General features: G+C 42.1%; 1 protein-coding gene across 1 annotated transcript in view; it reads left to right on the forward strand.

Moving 5' to 3' along the window:
* Positions 1-26,071, forward strand: part of Itih5 (inter-alpha-trypsin inhibitor heavy chain 5) — a 97,459-nt gene that overhangs the window by 29,549 nt on the left and 41,839 nt on the right. Inside the window, exons 3-7 of the mRNA XM_048461072.3 lie at positions 4,988-5,151; positions 6,182-6,283; positions 9,946-10,196; positions 22,789-22,958; positions 23,789-23,905. Of these exons, the coding sequence (XP_048317029.3) occupies positions 4,988-5,151; positions 6,182-6,283; positions 9,946-10,196; positions 22,789-22,958; positions 23,789-23,905 (804 nt within the window). The remainder of the gene's footprint in view (positions 1-4,987; positions 5,152-6,181; positions 6,284-9,945; positions 10,197-22,788; positions 22,959-23,788; positions 23,906-26,071) is intronic.

Consider the following 26,071-nt stretch of genomic DNA (forward strand, 5'->3'; position numbering starts at 1 on the left):
CGTGAAGAGACACAGTTGTTAAGCTACCAAGCTCTAGGCAGGTTTGTTCTTTGCAAAGATAATTGGAATTTATAGATAAAGATGAGCAAATTACGTCACTAGAAAAGAAAAACAAAAGACAACAATTAAGTATATGAGTACTGCACCCATTTGTGGAAGGGTAGACCCCAAACCGTTAAATATCACATCTGGAGAGTGGAGCTGTGAATCCAGGGTGGGAGGGAGAGCCTTATGTTTGGTGTTATCTGAAGTTTTAACCATGTACACCAGACTTGATACAAAATGATACTTGATAAAAAATGCAATTATTTTGGTATTTAAATGCATGGATGCATGCGTGTCTGTGTATGTGCATATGCCTGGTGCCTGAGGTAGGAAGAAGAGGGTGTTGGATCCCCTGGGGCTGGAGTTACATATGGTTGTGAGCTACATGTGGGTGCTGAGAATCAAAGCTGGGCTTTCTGGAAGAGCAGGCAGTGCTCTTAATGGCTGAACTATGTTTCCAGCCCTGGGATTTTATCATTAAAAATTATTTTTTTAATTATGTATATGTGTCTATGCAGGTGAGTGCTTGTGAAAGCCGGAGGTATCATGTTTCCCTGGGGTTCACATTACAGGTGACTGATGCCTGATATGGGTGCTGAGAGCTGAGCCTGTGTCCTCTGAAGAGTGCTAAGCCCTCTTAACCAATGAGTCTCCTACTTGAAAAGTTTTTCAAGATACAGTTTCAATTTTAAGTAAAACCATTTTTTTTAAAAAATTAGCTCCCTGTACTTGTTCTTTGGTTTCCACAGAATTTCTCTTTTCTTCCTAGCGCATTTGTGGGAGTCAGTGCAGAACTGTGTGCAGTAGCATCTTTTCACGAATTCTCCAGCGCACAGCTGTGAACAGTCTCTTACATGCCTTCAGATTTGGAGAGAAAAAGAATATAGTTAATCATGTTTAATTTAGTAAGAAAACCCGTTTCCAGCCGTAGATCAAAGAGAACTCTTCATCTCGGTTCACGCTTCATGTTAGGGTTTTTGCTTTGAAAGATGATGGGATACAGCTTTTAACTTTCATACCCCTGGCAGGGCGTCATGCTGCTGAGACCACCATTCTCGCCAACTCTCTCTGGCCTAATTCTTGTTTTTATAAAACGTACTAAAGACTTTTAATAAAATCATTTGACAGAAGCATTTTGTTAAACCACATCTGGACTCTCTCTCGGATCCAAATCACCTCTGCGCAGAGAGACCAGATGGTCATAAAAGAGTGTTGGGCAATGCAGTTGTTTCTGAATTGGGGTGTGATTTTTTGAATCCCAATTTTTAAGCATCTTTTATTTTTAGCTTACCGTGGGCTTCACGAATCTCAGAAGTGGAGGTGATTTTAGTGACTTATTCAAGCCATCTCGATTCACAGATGAAGGCAGATACTGTAATTTACTAGAATGTTAGCGCTCACCCTTTGGGCTGCTTGTTATGATGGACAGCTCCAGACTCCTGGATCTGTGGAGTTGGAGTGAGGTGGAGACTTTGTCTTCCTGATATGTTTTTAGTGACATGGATGGTGAGAGGACAATACTTTGGGAACCGTTTTCTTCCCCCTAGATTTTTCGAGACCAGGTTTCTCTGTGTAGCCCTAACTGTCCTGGAACTCACTCTGCAGACCAGGCTGGCCTGGAACTCAGAGATCCGCCTGCCTCTGCCTTCCAAATGCTGGGATTAAAGGTGTTTGGGTTAAGGTTTCACCCCAGCCCCTGGCATCCATATATCCGAAGAGTCTGGAATGTTTGGGTGGAAGTTCCATCCCAAGCCTCCTCCCCTGGGAGTTGCCTCAGTCCAGACTCCACCTCCAAGAAAGCCCATCAAACGATGACCCCTCCCCAGAGATGCTCAAGACCACTCCCACAGGGTATTTAAATTGTACCCCAGAGAACAAGCACATGGTTTTCTGGTCTTCCTTCCCCATCTCCTCTTTGGGGGGGCTGTAAGACCACCTGGGAGCGTTGGCATCCATTAAACCCAGGCTTTTAAAATTTTGGTTTGATTTGATCTGATTTGGATTACTGCATCAGTGGAGAGGCTTATTGGGGTGCAGAAATATTTCAAAAGGTATTCACTCTTTTTCTTCCAGTACGGGATACATTCCTTTTATTGGCAAAATTGACTCTGAACAAATTGAAATGAATATCATATAATTATTAATTTTCCTCAAATGATAAATATAATGAAATTCCAATAGAAGTCTGCAAAAGTCTTGCTGAATTTAATGAGTTGTTTTATGCTGTAATTACAAAAATTCAAGTTTTATTTGTTTTTGAGTGAGTATAATCACATTGTTCATTTAACAAAGAGCATGGAGTAGCCAAGCCCTTGTTCTGCCCCTCTAGCCACTCAGTTTTCTGCCACTAGGTCATCAGTTTTCTCTACACGTTCAGGGGCACGAGGACACACTTGTTATACAAGTGACAATCGAATACACACACGCTCTGTAAACTGCTTTACTTGTAGATATAACACACGGATATACAAGCACACCCCCCCCCCCCCCGACTCTCTGCCCTGCCTCCTTCCCCGCCCCCTCCCCATCTCTGTTGACCTTCAGCTTTAACACGTGGTCCTCCTAATCCCAGCTCCCAGCTTCCAGGAGTTTAAGTTGTAAGGCACCCACCGAATCACTATTTAAAAATAACTCCCCCTTGGGACCAAACCGTGGAATTTCTTTTCTTCTTTAAGTAAAAATTATTGCAAATATGCTTCATCCCTCCCCACACACTTAATGATTACTTAACAAAACTTCATACCAATCTTATGTCTTTTACCTGTTTCAGAGAGACACAGTAACCCTCTCATCTCCCCCATTTAGTTGTCACCCTTTCCCCGCAAGAGCTATAAGGTCTGGAAGTCTCTTTGTTCCTGTTATAAACGGATAAAAAGATGAGTATTGCTGACACCCTTGTGTGGAGCACACCTAAGTTTCCTGTTCCTGCTCACCTGTTTGACTCTGATCATTGCTGCGTGCCCTCCCGTGGGTCTATATTCCTCTTGTATTCACAATGCATGATACATGCCCACTTCTCAGATACATTTTTTTTTTGCTTGTTCTGCTGATTTTGAGGAACAGATGCCCATGAAAGAGTTCCATAGAAACAGGGGTCTACCCACCTCCTCCAGCAGGGACCAATATGCTTGCCATGAACTTGTCACAGCCTGATGTGTGTTTGGGAAATGCCTCTAGGTTTGTAAAGAAACTAAGTGAGCAAGGGTTGAATGTCCAGATACTGGTGGGCAGAAGCAAGTCCCGTCTCTGTGTCTGAGAGGTGATCACCAATGTGATCATCACTGCGTGTGATTGGCTGCCTCAGTCTATGGAGTGAGAATGAGATGCTTCCGACATCTGTTCCAAGACCAAACGGGGTGACTGACTTGTCTACTAGGATATTCATAATAAAATATGATACTTTGGGTGGTCTTGAGATAAGAACAGTTAGGCAAGATGGTAAGGATGGAGGATTTATGTCCTTGAAAGAAGAGGTATTGGAACTTTGTTTCTCTCTCTCTCATTGCTTTCTCTCTCTCTCTCTTGCTCTATCTCATTGTGTTGTTCACACACACACACACACACACACACACACACACACACACACACACACTCACTCACTGAAAATGCCATACATGCATACACACATCTGAACCTGACTCTTTGCAATGTGGGATGGGAGCCCCAACACTGAGCCCTGACAAAATGCTGGCCTTGGACTTTCTGTTGTCAAAGCCACCCAGCTCCAGCTGAATATCATCACAAGGGGCGGTTAAGACTTCAACAGCCAGACTGGAAGGGGAGGGGCACACAATCAACCCATAATCCTGTCAGTTGCTCAGCCAGTTCCTGGAGCAAGGGTGAGGAATCAAGGTTAGTAGTGCATTTCCTCATAAAGGTTTCCTTTCTTGGGAGACTTCTACTGCCAGCTGTCACCAGATGTAGCTACAAAAACAAAAAACAAAGCAAGGAACAGTTTTATTGAGTTCTTAAATTTGCACCGCAGCTACTGCCCTTACAAGAAGTTTGCTCAGCCAATGAAGGGGCTTGCCTCCAAGCCCGCTGATATGAGCTCAAACCCTTCCACCCACATGGTGGAAGGAGAGAACCAACTTTTATAAGTTACCTCTGTCCTCCACATGTATGATGTCATGCATGCCAGCACATGTATACACATGAAAAAAATATTTTTTGAAAGAAGCTTTTGTGGTAAATGCAACTATCACAAGCTTAGGTTTTCTTTTTTCTAGGTTCTAAATCTCTAGATAGTCTCTTGAGTTTGGTACTAATTTCTATAATAACTCATTTATGATCATGTAGCTGTAATCCAGGTGGGGAAGGCCTTGGCTACAGTTTCTCTGAGTGAATATGGAAATAAGTGTGAAAATCTGAGCATGCCTGAAGCTGTGGTCAGCTAAGTGGTCCTGTATGGTAATCTAAAAGTTTGCAACACAAATTATGGATGCTACATACTTTTAAAATTTCAATGATTTGTTGAGCTATTTAAGCAACATGACTTTTTTTTGTTACACTGGAAATTGTGTCCTCTTATCAAATTTTTTTTTTTTGGTTTGGTTGCTTTTCTTTTTTGTTTTCAAAACAGGGTTTCTCTCACTGTCCTGGAACTTGTTCTTGTAGACCAGTCAGGCCTCGAACTCAGAGATCCACCCACCTCTACCTCCCAAGTGCTGAGATTAAAGGTATGTGCCACCATTGCTTGGCTAAAATTAGTTTTGAACCTACATCATGAATCGATTTTTCAATCAGAGCTGGTTTTACAAGTGAAGTGAGTTAAAATGGAGAATGAAGGACAAGATACAGAAAGGGCAGAGGACTCATATTCCAAAGGTTCTCAAGTTGGAGATTATTTCCCATGTGGGAAAAGACTCACGCCTACTAATCTCAACTGTTCGAATCAGTTTTCACGAATCCCTGAAAAGAGTGTGCATTTTAACTCCCGCAGAAAGCCAAGCCCTTGATGACGGAGTTCTCGGTGAAGTCGACCATTATTTCTCGCTATGCCTTCACCACAGTTTCCTGCAGAATGCTCAACAGAGCTTCTGAGGACCAGGATGTTGAGTTCCAGATGCAGATTCCAGAAGCAGCCTTCATCACCAACTTCACCATGTAAGTGCTGTAGACAGTTGTCTGCAGATGGTCAAGGTGAACCTGAGAGAGCATGGGGTCCGTAGCTCATCAAACTGTGAGGATTCATATCCTGCAGGTGGTCTAAGAATCACCTTAGGGCTGCCTGCCTGCTTTCCTTCTGCTCTCTCTCTTCCTGCTTCCTTCTCACTCTTCCTCTCCATCCCTTCTCCTCCTCCTTTGTTTTCTTTCATTTCATTCTTCGTCTTATACTTTCCTTCTTCCCCTCTTTCTTTTCTTCTCTCCATCCTTCATGTCCACTCTAGGACAGGCACTCTGTGAGGGTATTGGCATAAGGAAGGAGAACTTTACTCTGCTCTAGAAATTCCAGTGAAGGAGAAATAGCCAGTAATTAAACAAATGAATTAGCAAATGAGATCATTTTAGATGGCAGTGAACTCTTCAGTATAAAGATTGAGAGGGACTTTCATTTGTGTTTTCTGAGACAAAGTCTTACTGTGTAGCCCAGGCTGGCTTTGAACTCATTGCTCACATCCCAGCCTCCTGAGGGCTGGTATTATAATTATTACCATCATGCCTGTCAAGAAGGGCTCCATTGGCATGGGAACTAGGGGAAGTAGATTAGAGAGGGCTATGATTAAATTGAGACCTGAAGAGTGAGATAGTATAAAACCTTAGACCTATTAGATCAAGTATATTTTTTTCTTATTCTGATCCAAGAAATAGAGTTATAACTATGGCAGATATTTTGTGTTTAATTTTTGATCTGGGAAAGTTACAACCTGCTGGGCTCCTGTGGGAGTTTGAGATCTCCGGGTTTTTCTCTTATAGAATTATGGAGGTACCGTGGGTTGGGGTGCTGCCCTTTGGTCTTGATGAAAATTGCTCTTGAGTGGAATGTATGCTTCAAGACTGGTGCTGAGTTTGAAACGCATTCTGTCTGCATGCCCAGGAGGCACATGCAAGCGTTTCCTGGGGTTGTCGCGGCGCTCAGATCTGTGCTGGAGTTTGTCTCGGAGCTGGTAACACACAGCTGTGTCTTGTGTTTTAGGCTTATCGGAGACAAAGTGTATCAGAGTGAAATTGTAGAGAAAGCCAAGAAAAGCCGTGGTAGGCTAGAAGAAACAAGAAACAAAACCACAGACAAAGATGAGTAAGTACCCGTTAGTGAAGCAACTAGAATCCAATCAAACAAACAGTTCCTTCATTTACCTTCTTATCCAGCGGTTCTCTTTTCCAAATGTTTTTTTTTCTTTTAATCAAAATGATCAGTATACCTAATTAAAATGCAGCAACAAACACCTATAGTAATAAGGGAGGTTTACTGTGTCTATGTCTCTCTCTTGCTTTCTAGAATATGTATTTCTAAAAACTGTGTACAGTTGTCTTCTTGGTTACCTCCCTAACTCTATGATTTTTTATTGATTTCTTCATAGAAACAAAATACTATCTACAAACTCCACTATGAAGTTATAATACCATTTATTTATTTATTTATTTATTAAAAATTTCCACCTCCTCCCCGCCTCCCTTTTCCCTCCCCCTCCCCACCTCCCCTTCCCTCTCTAGTCCTAAGAGCAGTCAGGGTTCCCTAATACCATTTTTAAAGCTAAAATTTTATAATGTAATTTTCTTTCTTCATCAGCAGACTGTGTTAGGCTATCTCCAACATCTTAAATGATAATAGTCTTCTCTACCCTTCACATTGTCTCTTCTTAATTATTGTGCCCATTGTTTGTTATATATAATGTATGTTTGCATTCTCAGAATGATTAACATATACATTCTGGTCTGAAATGATAATTGCATTCTTCGAAACCAACAATCTACCTATGCTCTTAAGTGTGTGTGTGCGCACTTTCATGGGTGACTGTTGTATGCGTGTGTGTGTGTGTGTGTGTGTATGCACTCACATGTAAGTGAGTGTGTGACGGTCGGAGGATGACTTCAGATATCCTAGTTTTTTGAGAAAGGATTTCTCACTGAAGTTTGCTGTTTTGGCTAGACCGGCTTGCCAGTGATCACTCGAGGAGACTTCTGTCTCCCCAACCCCATGCCTGGATTACAGGTGAACACAGCCTTACCTGGCTTTTCTGTCCGTGCTAGGGATTTGAATTCAGGTCCTCGTGTTTGTTCAGAAAGCACTTTACCCACTGAGCCATCTTTCCAGTCCCAGCATTTCCTTGTAATGATAACAGATATTGACAGGTACTACCTAGTACACAAAGACTTTACCCCCTCCCCGACTTGGACCATTTGGAAGGTTCCCTTCCTCTCCACAGAAAAGCCATTTTAGTATCTAGACAAAAGGTTGCATATTTGTAAACCTGATTTTGTTCACTCACAAAGGGACATTGTTTGGGAAACACTAGTTTTCAAAAGTCACAGGACTTGGTAGTCAGAAATGCCATCAGTGAGAACGGAGGAGCTCATTCTGTGTGAAAGACCTGAGTCTTGGCTTCCCTCTGATTCTGAAAAGTAAAGCCAGCCCAGATATTGAGATACGGATAGACCACTCCACACTTATCCCAGCATTACAGTTCCCAAGGACACAGAACGGTGAAGCATTCCAGTCAAGGTGACATTGATGGCTTCACACAACCCTGCTTGCTTTGAGTCTGTTCAAACAATTACTGGCTGAACTTTTACCTACCCTCTCCCCTTCCCCCTTCCCACAATCCTATGCTCCATCTCTTTGTTTGGTGGGAGGCTGCACAACGCGTCTGGATGCCGTCTCCCTTGGTGCAGCAAGTTATTGAACGCTCACTTTGCTGAGCTACAGCTGTGTCCCGAGTTGTCTCTATCAGATTTGCTCAGGATGGTGGCACTGTTTAATTTAGTTGAACCATAGGCCCTGGAATTTCTAATTGCTTTTCTTTTTCTCTTAGGAGATAGAATTTAATTCTGTCACTTTTAGCATCTATGAAGACACATAGTTTGTTTGAAATAATAACAAAATGAATAGTTATAACCGGGGTTCTGGATACGATGACATCCAATCAGCCCACACCCTGGATGCCTGGCCAACATCAATTACAAGACAAATGAAAGATGAGGGCAAATTCTGGTTCCATAAACTGCTAAAACACGGCCAGGTCCTGTCTTTGCAACACACTGCTTTTGTTTTGCAGCTCTGCTGTAAAACGTCTACTCTGGGATCTCCCTTTGGTTGTGTGATGGTTTTTTTTATTTCTTTAATTCCATATCATCCTCCTCTTGTACGGTTCTCATCTTTGTTGGAAGTATATTCTGAAGTAACTTTCTCAGCATGGTGCATGACAGACAAACTTTCGGAGACCTGGCTCAATATTTTGGCTGTGAGTGGAACTTAAGATGAAAACAACTTTCCTTCTGAACTTTGGGTTACTCTTCCAGTGTCTTGTGTAATCAACTCTGGTTTTACTAGTGATGGAGTGAAGGTGATCTAATACCATTCCTTCACCATATCCCTCCATCACATGTTCTGCTGTTTTACTTTAATGGGTTCTGCCGTCATTTCTTTTCCATTTTATCTACCTAGTGTGGGGTGAAACTTCTGGCTCAGTATTTGGATCTCTTTCCAGGTCCAGGAGGGAGTACAGTGAGCCTTTCCTATGGGAACTGGAATGGTCTCTCCTGGCTGGTCCCTTTTGTAAAAATTCTTTTTCTGATATATTTTTTCCAAATTCAGAGCTTGCAATTTTGCTAAGGTTTCTCCCAACAGTTTGAGTCTCTTCTTTCTGCAGCTTCTTCCAGAATGTTCTGAGCTGTAGAATTCTTGTTTAAAGGATTCTTCCCCCAACACACACATTTTTCTTAGACTGTTCTTGAGTGTCTTAACCACTGTTGGTATTCTACCACCTTAACACAGACAACCCGAACCCCAAGTCCTGAAAACATTTGCCATGGCTAGTATTCTTATAACTTCCACAGTCATTTATTTTATTTACTGACAAACACAATTACCAAGGTGTGAAACTGTGATGTATTATGGACTTTACAATTATATAAGGTGTCTTCATTTTCTTGGCCACACCTGTAACAGTGAGAAGCCCGTTCGCATCTTGTCCACGCTCACTGTTCCAACAATTCGCCTCTGAACAGTCCTCTTTATAGCATCTCACTGGTCTGTCTCAGGGCGAGTTAAGGGAGGCGGCCAGATTTGAATTCTCTCCTACTCTGTATTCCTTGGCCCTTGGTAGGAGGCAAACAGACAAATCTGAGGAAGCAGATGAGGAGAGGAAGGATTTATTTGGCTCCTGGTTTCAAAGCGTCACATCCGTCACAATAGGGAAGGGGCAATAGGGAAGGGACACGGTGGGAACCACTGTCTGGGAAGTAGGAGTTTGTGGTGGGGCGCCCCACGTGGCATCATCAGGACCAGAGAAAGCTAACCAGAAACTGAGCTGGGCTGTTATCTTTCAGCGATCTTTTCTTGATAACCTACTTCCTGTATCTAAACTCAAAGGTTCCACAACTCCCCAAAACAGTGTCATTGATTGATGACCAAGTGCCCTACACAGAAGCCTATGGGGGATGGGCACTTCAGATCAAACCATGACAGCAGCCTTTTTCTAGAATAGGTCTATACTTCTTCCAAAATTAAAAATTCTTTTCTTTTTTTTTTAAAATTTTTTAAAAATGATACTTGGATTGAATTTAGGCCTCTGCTCACCGGGCAAACACTGTACCCTTGAAGAACATCCACAACTCTCCTTTCTCTTTTCTTAGGGTTCGGCCTAAGAGTCTCTTTGGCAAGTATGCTAGGTATCTTGAGAAGGGAACAGACTTTCCATCCCCTGAGCTTATTTGTGATCCATTTCTACTTCCTAACAGGGAAAAGGGTGCTGACATGTTCAGAGCTTCCTTAGTGATTCCCAGCAAGGACAAAGCCGCTTTCCTCCTCAGCTATGAGGAACTTCTGCAGAGGAGGCTGGGGAAATATGAGCATTCCATCAGTGTGCGCCCCCAGCAGCTGGTGGGGCGGCTGACTGTGGAGGTGAACGTTCTGGAGAGGTCGGGCATCTCGGCCTTGGAGGTGCTGCCTCTTCACAACAGCAGGAAGAAGGGCAGCGGGACGGTAGAAGGTAAGTCCTGCCTGATGGTGCTCAGGTCTTAGGGGACGTTCACAGCTGGGACTGGGATTTCCTGAACTCTGTTAAAAGAAATGGTGTCCCTTCCCCAAAAGTTGCATGTTTATGGGAATTGGAAGGAAGTCAACAAAGACAAGGGTTTGTATAACTTTTTGTTTGTTTGTTTTTCGAGACAGGGTTTCTCTGTGTAGCTTTGGAGCCTGTCCTGGAGCTCGCTCTGTAGACCAGGCTGGCCTCGAACTCACAGATCCACCTGCCTCTACCTCCCTTGTACTGGGATTAACAGTGCATATTTTTTTTAAATACCCATCTTCCATCAAGAGATGAATAAATGTTTAAGTATTTTGACATTGTAACTCCCTCTGAGGAGCTGATTGTAGATAAAATTTTTAACATATTGAGGTTGTTACACCCAGAAAGCTGATAGTATTAAATAGACAAAATATCTTATCAGTCTAAATATTTAATGATACAGGAGCAATTAGTAATGAACATGGATCAAAAGTTACTCATCATGTAATGGGAAAAAGACAAAACACATCGGCATGCATGGCATTATCAAATATGTCGGACAGAGCATGCGTGACGGCATTAAGCATGTCAGAGACTAGAGAGTTCCATAGAATGATCATTTCATATTGAGGGCACAGGGTTACGGCTATGTTCTATAACAATTCATCTTTTTTATGGTGAGTGGGCTGGAAGCCAAGGTTTTGAAGACCCATTCTCCTAGCCCCATCAACCTTCTTTTAAATATCCAACAATGCTATATTATATTCTTTCTAGGAAAAACGTGTTTGGAGACAGCGGCACTCACCTGTAATCCCACCTGCTTGGGAGGCTGAAGGAGGAGATTTGAAAGTTTAGCCTGAGCTATGGAGTAAGATCAAGGCTAGAATGGACAGCACAGTAAAACTTTCAAAGTGAAAAGTCAGAGGGCAGCTAGGCTAGAGCTCAGAGAACCAGACTTTACTAGGTTGGGTGAAGTCCAAGACTCAGTACTCTGTACTGAAAATAATGTGTTCTACTCTATAGGGGATATTAAATAGCCATTTTTAACATAGATACTCAAAATTCAGGCTTTTCTTAAATTCTGATTTTTTTAAAATATAGCATTCAACTTACTGAAGTAATTATGAAAAATTTAAGGTGATATATATCATATATATATATATATTTTAAAAACTGAAGCCTATTACTGTAGAAGCTTTCATATATAGTATTTATTTATACATATTATATATTTGTATTTTATTAAAAATAATTTTTTCCCTCATAATATATTCTGATTATGGATTTCTCCCCACTACGCCTCCCAGCTCTATCCCACCTTTTTATCCCATCCAGATCCACTCCCTTTCTGTTTCTCATTAGGAAACAAACCGGCTTCTATGGGACAATAATAAAATATAATATAAGACAAAACAAAGACTGACACATTAGAACCTGATGAAACAAACACACAGAGAGATGAGTCCATAAAAAGGTACAAGAAACAGAGACCCACTCATTCTACTATTCAGAAATCATCATTAATTCCAAATAATAATTCGTATTAAGCACTTATTTGTGTCTGCCTCTATGCTTGACACACAAGTACAGCTGAATGTCAAATCCAGTCAAGTAATGAGATAACCGTATTCAAACATCACACCAGGGTGGAGTACAAAGTTTTAGGTATCTGTGACCTTGGGAACAGGGGAACAGCCAATGAGACGTGAACAGGTGAAAAGGCAGACTCTGAGTTAAGCGTCCGTGGCTGCTAGCAGAGTCCAGAGCAGGCACATCTTTAAAAAAAAAAACTGCACTTGACCCTTGCGAGCCCCATCCGACCGTGAAAGCCAAACTGTTGTCGAGGAGTCTGACATTCAGAAATGGCAGGAAATCTGAGCCTTCATCCTCATGCCCTGTGTGTAGTGGTTACACGGCTCACAGATTTTGTTTCAGTTATTGCTATAAACTGGAAGGAAATCACTGCAACTGTGTGAAACGGAGCTCCCGCAACTGCAGCAGGGGCAGAGGCTGTCTCAGGGTGATATGAAGCACACCATACAAAAGCCTCTTGGCCCAGAGTAAAAGCTTAATAATTACTGTCTTATTGTTATCATTATTATGTTCCTTACAGTTACGTTTTCCCTCTAGACATCTTAAAACATATAGAATGCCTTCAGAGGTCTATCTGTCTCCCATCAACCTTTGTCTCTTTGCAGGATCTAATCTAATGCCTTTTAAACAGTGCTATATACAGTACTAATACAGCATCTTCAAAAGCAAATACTTTAAAAAATGGAGAATGCTCTTGAAACTACTGCCTCACTAATAGTAAGTTTAGAGGGAACTTTTTCTAACTTTAGTTGTTTGAAGAAGTATTATTCAGTGGAAGAAGCTTCCCAGTGGCGGTGGAGTCTCGTAGCAGTGAAATGCCTGTGTAGTGCGCCTTCCATGAATAAACAGGGTTAGTGAATATATCCTCAGGATGAACTGAAGGCAACTGAAATGTATGCTTGCCTGATTTTCAGAACCTCCATAACTCTTGAGAGCTGAGTATGTGCTGCGTGCCTCTGTTCATGTGTATTTTGGGCAGGGTATGAGTTATGACTGTCAGTTGCTTATTGTTTATAGTTGGAGCTTCTTAGTATCTCCAAGAATTGTTTCTTGACCATTGATCTCTTCAGGCCTGTTTATTTTTAAGATTTTTCCCCCAACTGCTTGTATCAAAGCAGATATCTGTCTTCCGGAACCTGGAGATTTCACTGGGATGTCCTTTAGCCCCATGCGGGGGGCAGACTTGCTCACTAATGTTCCCTGTTGGTCTTTCCAGCTCAGCTGTTGTTGTTCTGAGAATGGTGACCCCGGCAGCAGGGAACACAGGATGTTGTGGTTTTGTCTGGACACCGTTGTGTGTTTCCAAAATAAATCTAGGGTAGAGATCACAGTAGAGTCAGGCTTGCCCCAGAACGTGAGTTGGAACGGAGAGAGACTGGCCCAAGGCTGGGTGTTCATTTCTCAGATAGTTCTAGCTGTGATTAAGAAATCAGATGTTTGCAATTTGTCTAAATGAGTCTCTGACCTATGGCTCCATTTCATCTTTTTTAAAAAATGATTAATCTATTTTTCGATTGGAAGACAAAGCCGTGTGTCTCATCATGGCATCTTCGTGCACATGTGTCATTAGCCTTCCTTCTTATTTGTTCCTTCCTCCCCTCTCCTCACGCCCCTCCCTCCTGCTGGCTGGCTCCCTTCCATCTGTCAAGCTAGTCTGCCCTTCTCCTTCCTCCCCACAAATATTCCATTACTCTCTGTATTTTCTGGCTATGTCAGGATCTCTTTCTTCTTTCTCAGGGTTCCCTCTCCAGTTCCATATCTTCTATGCATAAGCATACATACAAACATGTATGCTTTTAAATCTAGATCTTGCATGTAAGAAACGACACGTAGATTAATCTTGCTGAGTCTGGCTTATTTCATTGAATAGTATGGTTTCTGCTTGTGTTGGTCTTGAAGGATACATTTAACCTAAGCGTTATGTTGTTAGATATCACACAGAGAGTGTTGCCTACGGTGTAGTCTCATTCTGTTTTTATAACAACCTTGCTAGTCCATATCTTTTCATGCTTGTTTTCATTATAAAGAAGCAAGCCTTACAGATGCTGTCTGAAAAGCTTTGTCCCCCGGGATGGTTTCAGCACACGCATCTACTCACCCTAGACAGGGGACCCACAGCAGACCAAAGTATGGATACCACCAAGGTCCAACTTGGTGAGTCAATGAGTTTTATTGGGGTTATGGTCTTAGTTAGAGTTTCTACTGCTGTGAATAGACACTTTAACCACAATAACTCTTATTAAAAGAAAACAATTAAGCTGGTGGCTTACAGTTTCAGAGGTTTAGTCCATTATCATCTTAGGGGGACATGGTGGTATGTAGGTAGACATGGTGCTGGAGAAGGAGCTGCTACTTGTTGATATACAGGTAACAGGAAGTAGACTGTCTCATTGGGTGCAGCTTGAGCATATACAAGACCTCAAAGCCTGCCTCCACAATGACACACTTCTTCCACAAGGCCACACCTGCTTGAACAACATGCATGATTGTCTATGTTCTACTTTTGTGCAGCTGGCTATGGGGTATGTGGTGTGTGGGGGTGGGGGTGTATAAGCATGAGTCATGAACTACACTGTACTTTTAGAATGATCACAGACCACAACGTCCCTAAATGGCAGGAGTCCCTCAGCTTTGTCACAGCATTTACAGAGTCACTGTCACATAGGCACGTGGTCTGTCACGTGCCTCAGTATTAATTATGCAGTACATGCCAGCATTTGAAATGAAGCCTTTCCTGGGACACAGCTAGCTGGGATGAATGCCCTTCCAGGTGTGCACTGAGGCAAATACTTCAAATGTGTGTGGGTTCAGGGGTCTCTATTCCATTCTCTCTGTGTGGCTGTTCACAGCTGTGTGTTTTCAGCTCGACTGGCTTGAGGATCACTTTGGAAGCAACTTCTGTCTTTATCTATGAGGATGTTTCCAGGAAAAGCTGAACATAGTAGGGGAGATCCACTCTGAACCTGGCAGTACTATTCCATGGGCTGGGGTCCTAGACTGAATGAAAAGGAGAAAGTCTGAGCTTGAGCAATGTTTTCTGAATCTGGACGATTGCTTTTTTATTGTTGTGAAGAGACGCCATGACCAAGGCAACTTATAAAAGAAAGTATTTATTGGGGCTCACGCTTCCAGAGGGTTAGAGTCCATGAGCAGCTCGACAAGAGCATGACCGCAGACAGGCCGGTGGAGTGCGGGAGCAGGGACCAAGAGCTTATATCCCAATCTACAAATTAGAGGCAGGAAAGAGAAGCTACCCGGTAATGGCTTTTGAAACCCCAAAGGCACCCCTAATGGCACAGCTCTTCCAATGAGGTTAATTTCCAAATCCTTCCCAAATAGTCCAAGTATTGAAATACAGAGGCCTGTGGGGGCCATTGTGCATCCTCCATAGTGACCAACCACTTCCTTCTCCTGACTCCCCAGCCATGATGGATTGTACTCTCAAACTGTGAGATAAAGTAAACCTTCTTCTCCTGTGAAGTATTTTGTTACAGAAAGGACAGAAGTAACTGACACAGCATGCTAACGCGTTCATCTCATAATCAGCCTTCTCTTCGACTCATAGCATTTAACCTACTACTCTTAGCCGGGTAGTAGGCTAAGAGTACTCCTCAGCCAGTTCTCCTCTTTTTGTTTCCTTGAGATAGATCTCACTTAGGAGCCAAGGTTGGTCTCAAACTCATGATCTTCCTTCATCAACGTCCGTAGTGTTGAGTTTACAGGCATGCACCTCTATGTCCCGCTTATTTATTTTAATTGTGGTTTAATTTCATACTATGAAAATTACTTACCTTAAGGATGAAATTCATTGCATTTTAGTGTTTGCATAGTTGCACAACCATCATCACAATTTAATTTTAGAATATTATGTAACTCCCCAGATATCTATATCTATATGCAATCACTCAGTCGCCACCCTAGCCCCAGGCACCCACTCATCTCTCTGTCCTCTAGATATCAGGCAGATAGCTTCAAAATTATACTGTCATTCTCATGCTTAGCAAAGGCTTGAGTCACTACTTTGGGCTTTCCAGAAGAATTTCGGGGCATCAGCTATATCAGGATTTTGACCAAAAGAAGCAGCTTTTAAATGAAGCGGCATTGTTTTGGGATGTCATGAAACCCTCACAGTAATCTTGACTTTAGATCTTAAAAAAAAAAGAAACCTGTGTGTTCACAATTTCGTGAATGCATTTTCTGCTCTCATAATATCCCTTCCTTCTCTCACTCCCCCACCCTGCTGAATCCGTTGTTTCCCCAACCTGCCATTAGATCTTTTCAAATGTATCTGTTGTTCACCTTCTTACCAGTAAGGTTTTTCCTATTGGAATCAGGTCAGCTCAAAATTGCTCACATAACCAGTATAAGTTGCCTCTTGCCATCCCAGCTTTGACTCAGCATCACAGGCCCTAGAGACAGAGAAGCGAAAGATCTGAGCTGAGCCTGTGTTTAGTTGTCTCAACCCCTCTGCCTCAAAAATTCCTATACTCTTTTGACTTCAATAATCCTGGAAGCTGAGTAAGTTAATTAGAAAGAAGAGAATCGCTAAATGACAGCGTCACCCCCCCCCCTTTGCACTGGAAGTAGACGCTATTGACACATCTATCTGAGAAGCAGAGACTCACTGTGGAGCAAGGTCTGTGCTCTTTGACTTGAGACCAACACAGCGCCATATGTTCAAACCTATCCCTCAACTTTTATGTATGTTTTCCCCTAGTGCCGTTGCAACTGACTTTATCTTTGGTTGTCAGGGCTCTTGAGAGTATATTTTCAGTCCTCTGCGGTAGTGCCTGGCATGGAATGGATGTCCATGAAATTTTGTTCAATGAATTAAAAAAGAAAGAACTTTGTAATAAAGAGTTGTTAAGCTTTCATCAGTTTACTGTTTTAGTTTTGTTAGGTCTTGAGACTATCTCTCCTTTTGTAATCATAGAGGGATTAGAGGGCAGACATATTAATTACCCATTTTGGTTCTAGAAGAAATTAGTTCAAAAAAATTCTAAATTAAATCTCTCTTTGCTAGGGCTGCTGGGTGAAATCTTGATGCCTCCTTACATTTTATTTGTGGGGAAGTCACAGATGCCATGCAACACTCTGGACATACTGAAAGCTATTGGCGATTTGTCCAAAACTCAAGTAGAAGCGGACATCCTGTATTTTGATTTTCTAAATCCGGCAAGTGCCCGTTACTAAAGGACAGTATTGTGACTCACCACAAAACCCCCAGTTCTATGTTCTTCCTCGGATCCGGCTGCCTTTCAGCAGCTGAAGGGCATAGCCCAATTTGGCTTTGGTGAGATCTCTGAACCTTTGCCAGGAAAGCAAGTAATTGTTATGTGAAGCATTTCAGTGTTGTTTAGCTCAGGGGTGACTCAGGTGTGAATCATTTGGCTCCAGAGTGAGCTTTGTTTTCCTCCTTCATCCTGGCATGGAAGCCCATGTCACCTTCCTTGTTCTGACTGGAGTTCGGTTGGGGCCATCTGTGGACAGCATGCTTAGAGATGTGTGTGTCACTGAAGCCTGGCCTTCTCTTTAGGTAGGGAGTGGGAACAGCTTGTTCTTCCTGTAGGACTTCACTTTTTGGTTCTTTGTTTTCTTGATTCTTCTAGTGTGTGAGGTGGATGCCACTGTGTGAAGGAAGCCGTCAGTCACAGCTGTGGCTAAAGTCAGGCCGGCCTTTGCTGTGTCTGCCCACATAGTTCCATAATCAGTATCTTCAGTTGTCATGGAAACCACCTATGGATATGGCAATCTCCCTCATGTTAAATGGTCAACATGAATGAGCTTTCTTCACATTCAATTATGGAAAACTGAGAGTCAGTAGTATATTATTCAAGGGAGAAAGAAACTTAAAGAAGTAGCGAAGAATGCAAACTTGTTAAGAAATTTGGGCAAACACCACTTAACTATAAAAAAAGACCTCTTGAGTCTGAAATGTAAATTTTCATTGTTCGTCTATGCTATGCTGTGTGATGGTATTGTGCTTATATAATGCTTTCTCCAAAAAGAAAAAAAAAACCACACCAACCATGTAAGTTACTTTTCTCTAATTGCTGAGACCAATCAAGAAGCAGTGTAGGATGAAGGGCTGTTACAGCTTCCCATTCAAGGGGGCTCGCTTCATTGCGTGGGGAAGCCATGGAGACGGAAGGGTGAGGCGGATGATGACATTATATTTGCAGTCAGAGCCAGAGAGCAGCCTCTTCATCCTTTGTATTCAGTCTGAGCCTCCAGTCTGTGGGATGGTGCTTCCCACTTTCAGAATGGGTCTTCTCACATTACTTAGCTCACTGTAGAGGAGTCCTCACAGACAGGCCCAGAAGTGCGTCTCCTAGGGAACTCTAGGTCCTGGGAGGCTGACAATCAATAGTAACCATCACATCAAACATGTGAGTAGAATCCTTTCCAATAGGAAAACTTTATGTAATGAGAGATTTGTAAAAAGTTACCAGTTTCTTCTCATTGCCTCTGCTTTATTTTTATTGCAATACTCAGCTGATCGGCACGACTTTTGACTTTACTGGAACCATCAAATTGTAGCTGCCCAATAAGTCACAGTGTTTTTTTGACTGCCTGAATTTAACTGAGTATCTCAGCTGATGAATTTTTATAAACAAACCTAGGCCATCTAGCCTCTTTTCAGGGGAAATGAGCAGGCAGTGTTTGTTTGGAAATCCTTTTGTATAAGGCCCAGGTATTGGCAGCTTTGGGGTTGACAGTAGCCAAACCCAAAGCCCACAGGAAACAGAATCCAGGAAATCCCTCTGCTCATCAGCTCTTGGGGCTGTAGCTTCCAGCCAGTGTCCTTGAGCATGGTTCTTTGGCCCCTATGTATTGTCACCTTTTGACACTTTATGTAGTAACTGGCATCCTTCCCGCAGCGTTTGTGGTTGTCTAAAAAGAATATCTGTTTGTGATTAGCATCCGTGGTTTAGCATAAAGACAAAACTGGAAGTTTGTGTCCTCTGAACCTCTGAACCTCTCTCTAGAGATGAAACAATATATAATATATTATATATACCAACCAAATGTGTGTTTTGTCTTTAAAGGGTAGAATCAAGCAGAAAATGAAACTGCATTTATAAACTTGAATTTCATTAGCAGAAGTTATGAATCTTCATTTCAGAAAAGCGTATGCATGCATTCATATGAGAATTCTGCACACCCTCTCAGGGGGCTCTCCAAGAAGCAGCTACCTTCATTGCACTTTATAAAATTGTTCTTTATATAGACACTCTTAAATTCCAGATCAATAATGTTCATAAGGCCTTACCAGGCCTTTCCAAATTATTGTTTTCATCGACCTGTCATCGGTAAACAAACTGTGATTCCAAATGCAGACTAGCTGTCATCAACAGATAATAGCTTTTTCCTTTTAATATGTCTTTTGTAATGGGCAGAGTACAGGAAATGACTCCAAAAGAGAGGGTCTGTGATGGTTAAGCTTCATCACCCTCTTGACTGAATCTAGAGTCACTATGAGACTTGCCTCCGGGCATGTCTGTGAGGATGCTTCCAGAGTGGTTCCTCTGAGGACCAAAGGCTAAACCTCCAGGGGGCGGGAGGCAGCACCATCCAATGGACTGGGGTTGTTGAAATTAAAAGGAGAAAAGCAGAAAGCAAGTGATACAATGTGACCAGCTGCTTGGCCTCCTCTGCTGTGATTCCTCCATAGTGATAGACTGTACCCTCACACTGAGTCAAAATGAAGCCTTTCTGCCCTTAGTTGCTGTATCAGGCATTTTTGCACACTATACTAGAAAACTAATGAATACATAGGCGATTATGTATTGAACAACTATTACGTACCGGGAGCCATGATCAACATTGTCCTGGCCATGATGCATGCTGGTGGTGCTCCAGTTTGCCCGACGCAAAACTGAAACATTGAGCCAGTCACGTAGGGTCTGTGAAACACTAGAGCTGTCTTTCTTTGCTATTACATGGCTTCCACAGAATACTGTTTCTTGCTTTTGAAGTCCAAGCTGTACACAGGAGGATAGGCGGGGTGGGAGGGAAGGCTGGTGGCCTGAGAGGAGTCTCTGGGTACAGGGAGCAGCTAGTGCATTTTCTTGGTGACAGTTGACAAGATTCAGTGCCCTTAACTGTGGCAGCTACCCCTTCACTCCTTCCTCTTTAACCAAGTAGGCAGAAAACAAAGAGGAGGAAAACAAACAAGGCCTCTTATTAGACAGGTGTGACAGCGGTTTTCTTCTTCCGGTCAGCTTGCAAAGCCTTCCTTTCCGGGATTCATCGTCTTTAGAACACGGGGAAGGGCCCTGTGAACTCAGCTCACTGTGTTTATAAAGTACTGTGTGACAGTCAGCAATGTGAACCCTAGTTCAGAGCAAGGAAAAGTCAAAAGTATTAAATAGGATCATTTTGCTTTGGGGTTTAGGTGAGTAGCTGGAAGTCTATATTAATAGAATTATCAGATTTCCCTTTCTCTAATGAACAGAGGATTTTATTTTCCCCTTTCTTTTGTGTTGCGTGTGTAGGTGTGCACACCTACATTTGTGCACGTGTTTGTGCACATGAAGGTCAAAGGTCCTCAGTGAATCTGGAACTCACTGATTGACTAGATTGACTGGTCAGGGAATCCCCCAGGAGCCCCATCTCCACACCCCAGCACTGGAATTACAGACACTCATTACCATGCCCGTCTTTCTACATGGGTTGAAGATGGGTACTTGGGCCTTCATGCTGTGTCACAGTGCCCAGAGCACTGTTATTTTCTAGAGATATGGGCAAGTGGCTCAGGCCAGACTGTGAAAGAACGTGCCCTGCAATACTGACAACCCGAGCTTGATCCCTGGAGTCAAAGAGGGAAAGAGAGAGCAGGCTCTTGAAAGTTGACCTCTGGCCTCTGCACACCTGTCCTGGCACACCTGTACACGCCTGTACAATAATAGTTTTGAAAAGATACTGTTTGTGAGTTGCTCCCCATAGTGGTAGAAACCATGCTGGTAGAAAGCCTTAGCTGTATGGCACTTAGTGGGTGGGAGCCAGCCTCAGGAATTCGGCTTCTTGGTGAAGAACCAAACAGAGAATTCACCCACTCTTTGGGCCTGTGAAATAAAGCATTTATATGAAACTCATGAATTTTCATCATGAATGAACACCAGAGGTCATCAGGCAACACAAATAAAACACATCCTTTCTCATGGTCTGTATCAAAGAACCTAGTCAAATAAATCAGAAGAAAGAAGTTAGAGTCTTTGAATTCCCAGGACTTTCATCATGTTATAAACGGATTAAATTGGGGAACTTGTCAGAAGACATTTTAATGTGAGAGATTTGGAGCAAGATAAAGTGGGTGCATGTTGGTAGTTTAATGAGAATGCATTGGATTATTGCAGAATATTGGGATTATTTACACACTGCAAAGGCCATGGCTATGATATGCATATATGGTATGAGGTCTGGGTGAAAGGCATATCCCTTATTTTCCATTGTCATAAGCCAGAGAGTCACCTACAGGGCTTGTTAAAGTTCTACCCAGAGTTTCTGATTGAGAGTTTCTGGAAAGGGCCTGAGAACTGACACATCTAGAAGTTTCTGAGACATTGCTAATACTACTCTTCTGAGGCTGAGGCCTGCTTGATGCACTGTAGATGACTCTTCAGCCTTTGCTTGGACCGTAGTAAAGTGAGGGGTGACCGCTGATGGTCTCCGATTTAACTGATAAGGCAATGAGGGGTGACCGCTGATGGTCTTCCATGTAACTGATCAGGCATGGCAAGTGCTTCCAGTAACTCTTATCCCCATCTCAATTCTGCCGGTTGTAACATCTGTGGATTCCTCCCCCTAGTTCCCATATAAGTGGCTCCACAAGCACATTTACTCCAAGGAGAGGAACAGAGAAGGGTTCACTTGGCAAACTATGCTCATTATGTTCCTTGCCACAGAGTGTCTGTTCAATTCATTCTACTCTCCCACTCTCATGTTTAAATTAAAACAAGAGAATAAAGTACATAAAACTTATACAGAAGTATTGATGAGTTATATACACACACACATACACCTTCACACATTTACACTAAGTACATCCATATTACTATGTTGTACATCAAACATAGGATACTTCCCATTGAAGTTTCTTTTGTATTCTTTCTAACTTAGCACCTGTCCTCCCAAAGGAGCACTCACCCTACTTCGCTTGTCTCTGGATAAGTTATATTTGACTTTGAACTCTATGTAAGTGAAGAATAGAGAATATATTCTCCACCCTTGGATGCTCTCCCTCAACAAGACTGTCAGCATCACCTCCTGTAGGTTATTTCATTGTGACAGTCACGTGTCATCCTAAGTGTGACATGTCCATAATGCCATATTGAGCTCCTCCTACTCTACAGATGCTTAAGTGATGCTTCGCGCAAGCTAGGATAGTGATACATAAGTACATCACATCACTGGATCTTCTCCAGAGAATGACATCAGTACTGCTATTAACGTATTTTACAGATGGCTTGGTAGCCTATGCAAGGACTCACACCCAGTGCAAAGTAAATCAGTATCTTAACACAAGTTCTTCTGACTCTCTGTGATGCTAATATTGTTGATCTGACAGGAGCCAGAATCACCCAAGACACAAACCAATCCTCTGTGCCTGTGAAGGATTGTCTAGATTAGCTTTATCGGGGTAGAAACGATGACCCTCACTATGGGTGGCACTGTTTCATGGGATGGGGTCTTGGACTGGATTAAAAGGAGCAAGTGGGATGAACAGGCATTCATCTCTCTGCTTTCTGATCTTGGCTGCAATGTGACCAGTTTCCGCTCCATTATGTATCTGCTCAAACGATGGCCCAAACAAACCCTTTATGCCTTGAGAAATTGACAAACGTTCTTAGAAGATACCAGAACTTCAAACATCCAATAGACTGAAGTCTAACATCTTGTGTCTTTGCAAAAGGTAATTCTCTTCGGGTAAAGGCTTTATAATTTCAGCTTTTTAAGTGTGTTTATATCTTACTTGCAGGCGACACGGGTCCTCCCCCTTCTACAGTCATCAACCAAAATGAAACTTTTGCCAAAGTTATTTTTAAGCCAACTGTGGTCCAACAAGCTAAGATTGCCCAGAATGGAATTTTGGGAGATTTCATCATTCGATATGATGTCAAGAGAGAGCAGAGCATTGGTGACATCCAGGTAATGGCTTCCATGATGCCGCTGTGTGTGGAGCACGATCCTTTCTGTTCAATTCAGAACTAGGGATTCCAACACTTACCTGAAGGTGAAAGATGTTTCTGGTTCTCGGTAAAACGGTTTAAACCCCAAATATGTCTTCAAAGAGACCAGTGGCGCTCCTTTGCTGGCTGCCACAGGTACCTATTTTGTGCTTCAGTAACCCGGTCAGCAAATGAAATCTATAATATAATTTTCCCTGTGGTGTTTTAGATGAGGTTAGAATTTTAGCACCTCTTCAGCTTTAATTAAAAGAGACTGTTCCTGAGCTTATTTCCCTCCAGGTTGTATTGCTGCAGAGACAAGGTGAGAATATTAAAATCTGTGGATGTGCGCAGAGAATGCAGACAACCTTGACACCTCCCTGTGTAGGACGCTTAGTAAACACAGATAATGAAAGAAGCAGGGCTCTCAAGAGGCAAGGTCAGAAGAGGATGCATAATTAAAGTCAGTGGTTTGTCATGGTCTATGTATCTATACCCGTGTATACATTTATATTATTTTCAAGGTGATGCAGATTCAGCCCAGGGGTCTACATATCCTTGGCAAGCACTCTGACACTGAGTTTCACCCCAGTCCATGATGAATACACTTAAAAGAGATGATTCTACTTTATTATATTAGTTAACACTAGTTCCTTCAGAGGAATCAAGACTGTAGATAATTTTGTTCTTGGTGTAGAAGCCTAGACTCTCTGTCTCATGTCATATTTGTGTTTCATGACATCTTTGTGTTCTACAAGTTCTAACGACTGTTCTCGTAATCTCCTTCCTTATTCTGAATTCCTCCACCAGGTTCTGAATGGTTACTTTGTGCACTACTTTGCTCCCAAAGACCTCCCTCCTCTACCCAAGAATGTGGTTTTCGTGCTTGACATCAGTGCCTCCATGGTGGGAGCCAAACTCCAGCAGGTGAGTGAGTGCTGCCTGCCCATTGCTTGCTCAAGCTTCTGACTGGGATGATAATCTGCCTTGTGAATGACATTCAGTTGATGCCAAATGTCTGTTTTACCATCCAGCTGTTCCTCCTTCCAGACATCCTTAAACTGCTTCCTGTAAGTCATTGATAGATTCTATGGAAGAAAGTAGGACAGGCTAGAGGGAACTAGAGAGGACAAAGTGAGTAATATAGGAACACAATGAGAGAGCCACTCAATAGTATTGTTGCTTGGCCATGGTGATGTACATTGGAACATGAAGTCGAGACTAGCTTGTGGTACATAGCAAGTTTCAGGACAATCTGGGCTACATAACCAAACCTGGCTCAAAACTAGACAAAATGAAACAACGAAATAGAACAGTACCATATCAACAAAAATGTGTCCAAAGGAGATTCCTTGACCAACAGTGGAACAGAACCCTTAGCAATCCCTTTGGCATACCCACAGAACAAAGAATCCAGGTCTCAATAATTCAGAAGTGGTTCTAACAAAATCTGCAGCCCGTTCCCACAGCTCCAAGTTCAGACGGGTCACTAGAGGACATTTGCATTGTTGGCTGACTTCAATTGTTGCTGTCGAAAGACAGTAAATTTTTAACTTGTGTTTTCTTTGGGTGCATTATTTATTGGTGTCTGATTTTGTGATTTTTCTCTTTCATATTTGTTTCTGCAATTTTAGAATGATGGATTGTTATTTATTTTTCCTGAGAGGTTTTATTTTCATACTTTATGAAATTGTGGATTCATGGGTGTGATATTAGAGCTCATTGACAACTGGTCTCTATCTAGACTTGCCTGGGAAGGGAGCCACAGTCAGCACTGATCTAGATGAATGAGGTTGCCCTGAAGGCATCTCTCATGGGGTCTTTCTTATGCTAACTGTGAGAAGACTCCCCACTATGGGCAGCATCATTCTCTAGGGGAGTCTGAACTATCTCAGAATGAAGAAAGGAATTTGAACACTTAATGTGTGTTCATTTCTAGAAAGACTATATTGATTATTAATAATAATGATAAACCTGTTCCAGATGCACTAAAGGGCTAAGTAAAGATAATAAATGAGCCACATTCAATACTATATAAAAAAAGATTTATTATTAACTAGTTTTATAGCAAAGAACAAGTTTTTAAAGATTAAAAATAGAAGATAAAAATGACTACAAAAAACAGTTAATTCAGGTAAAAGAAAAATGTAACCTTCTGTTGTAAATTAAAAGCAAAAACAATAAATGACTGCAAAGCTGTATGCAGGAAAAAGACAAGTGTTTATCATCCACAGACAATGAGCTATTACAGATCAATAAGAAATAAACCTTCATAAGAAAGAGAACAAATGATGTGAGGCGATCCCTTAAAAAATCATGAAGAATATGTTAAAAGGAGGCAACCATATTAGCAATTAAAGAAAAGCTATTGACGGGGGATTGGGAGCTTGAAGCTTAGTGTTCATTAAGTCCTGCTTCAACCTCCATCACAGCATAAATAGGATATGGTGCCACACTCCTGTGATCCCAGCACTCAGAAGGTGGAGGCAGGAGGATCAAAAGTTCAAGGCTACATAGCTCTTCCAAGTCAGTCAGGGATATACGGGAGCTTGTTTAAAAACAAAAGAAAACAACATGAAAAGAAATACTATTTTTATCTCCATAGTTTTAAACTATAAATATTATTGTTTATAAGGACACTTTGAATAATGTGCATTTTAGTGTACTACACAAGTACCATTTTTACATTATTTCTCAATAAAGTATTAAGAAGTACCAAAGTGGGAACATGCTCGGCCAGTCTACTGTCACCATCTCATTCACACTGAGACTATCTGTCCCCAAGGCTGAAGCTGCTCAGAGGGCTCACCTTTCAGCACCCGAGTTACTTCACAGCCTGAGTCCAAGACCAGTTGGTTTTCGGACCCATGATCTTCTACAGCTAACGGGGTGGTGGTCAAGGATATTCCCATCTATAAGCATGGTTGTTGTCGACATGTAATCCCAGTACTTTAGACTGAGTGAGGCTGGAGAATTGTGAGTTCAAGGCCTGCCAGGGTTATGTAGCATAACACTGTCTAAAATAACAAAAGAGGGGAAAGAAAGAAATCTTGCCAAAAAACTTCCAGAAAAGTAAACGTAAATCCTACTCAA

Source organism: Myodes glareolus, chromosome 14, assembly GCF_982192425.1.
Source record: "Myodes glareolus chromosome 14, mMyoGla1.1, whole genome shotgun sequence".
Taxonomy (NCBI): domain Eukaryota; kingdom Metazoa; phylum Chordata; class Mammalia; order Rodentia; family Cricetidae; genus Myodes; species Myodes glareolus.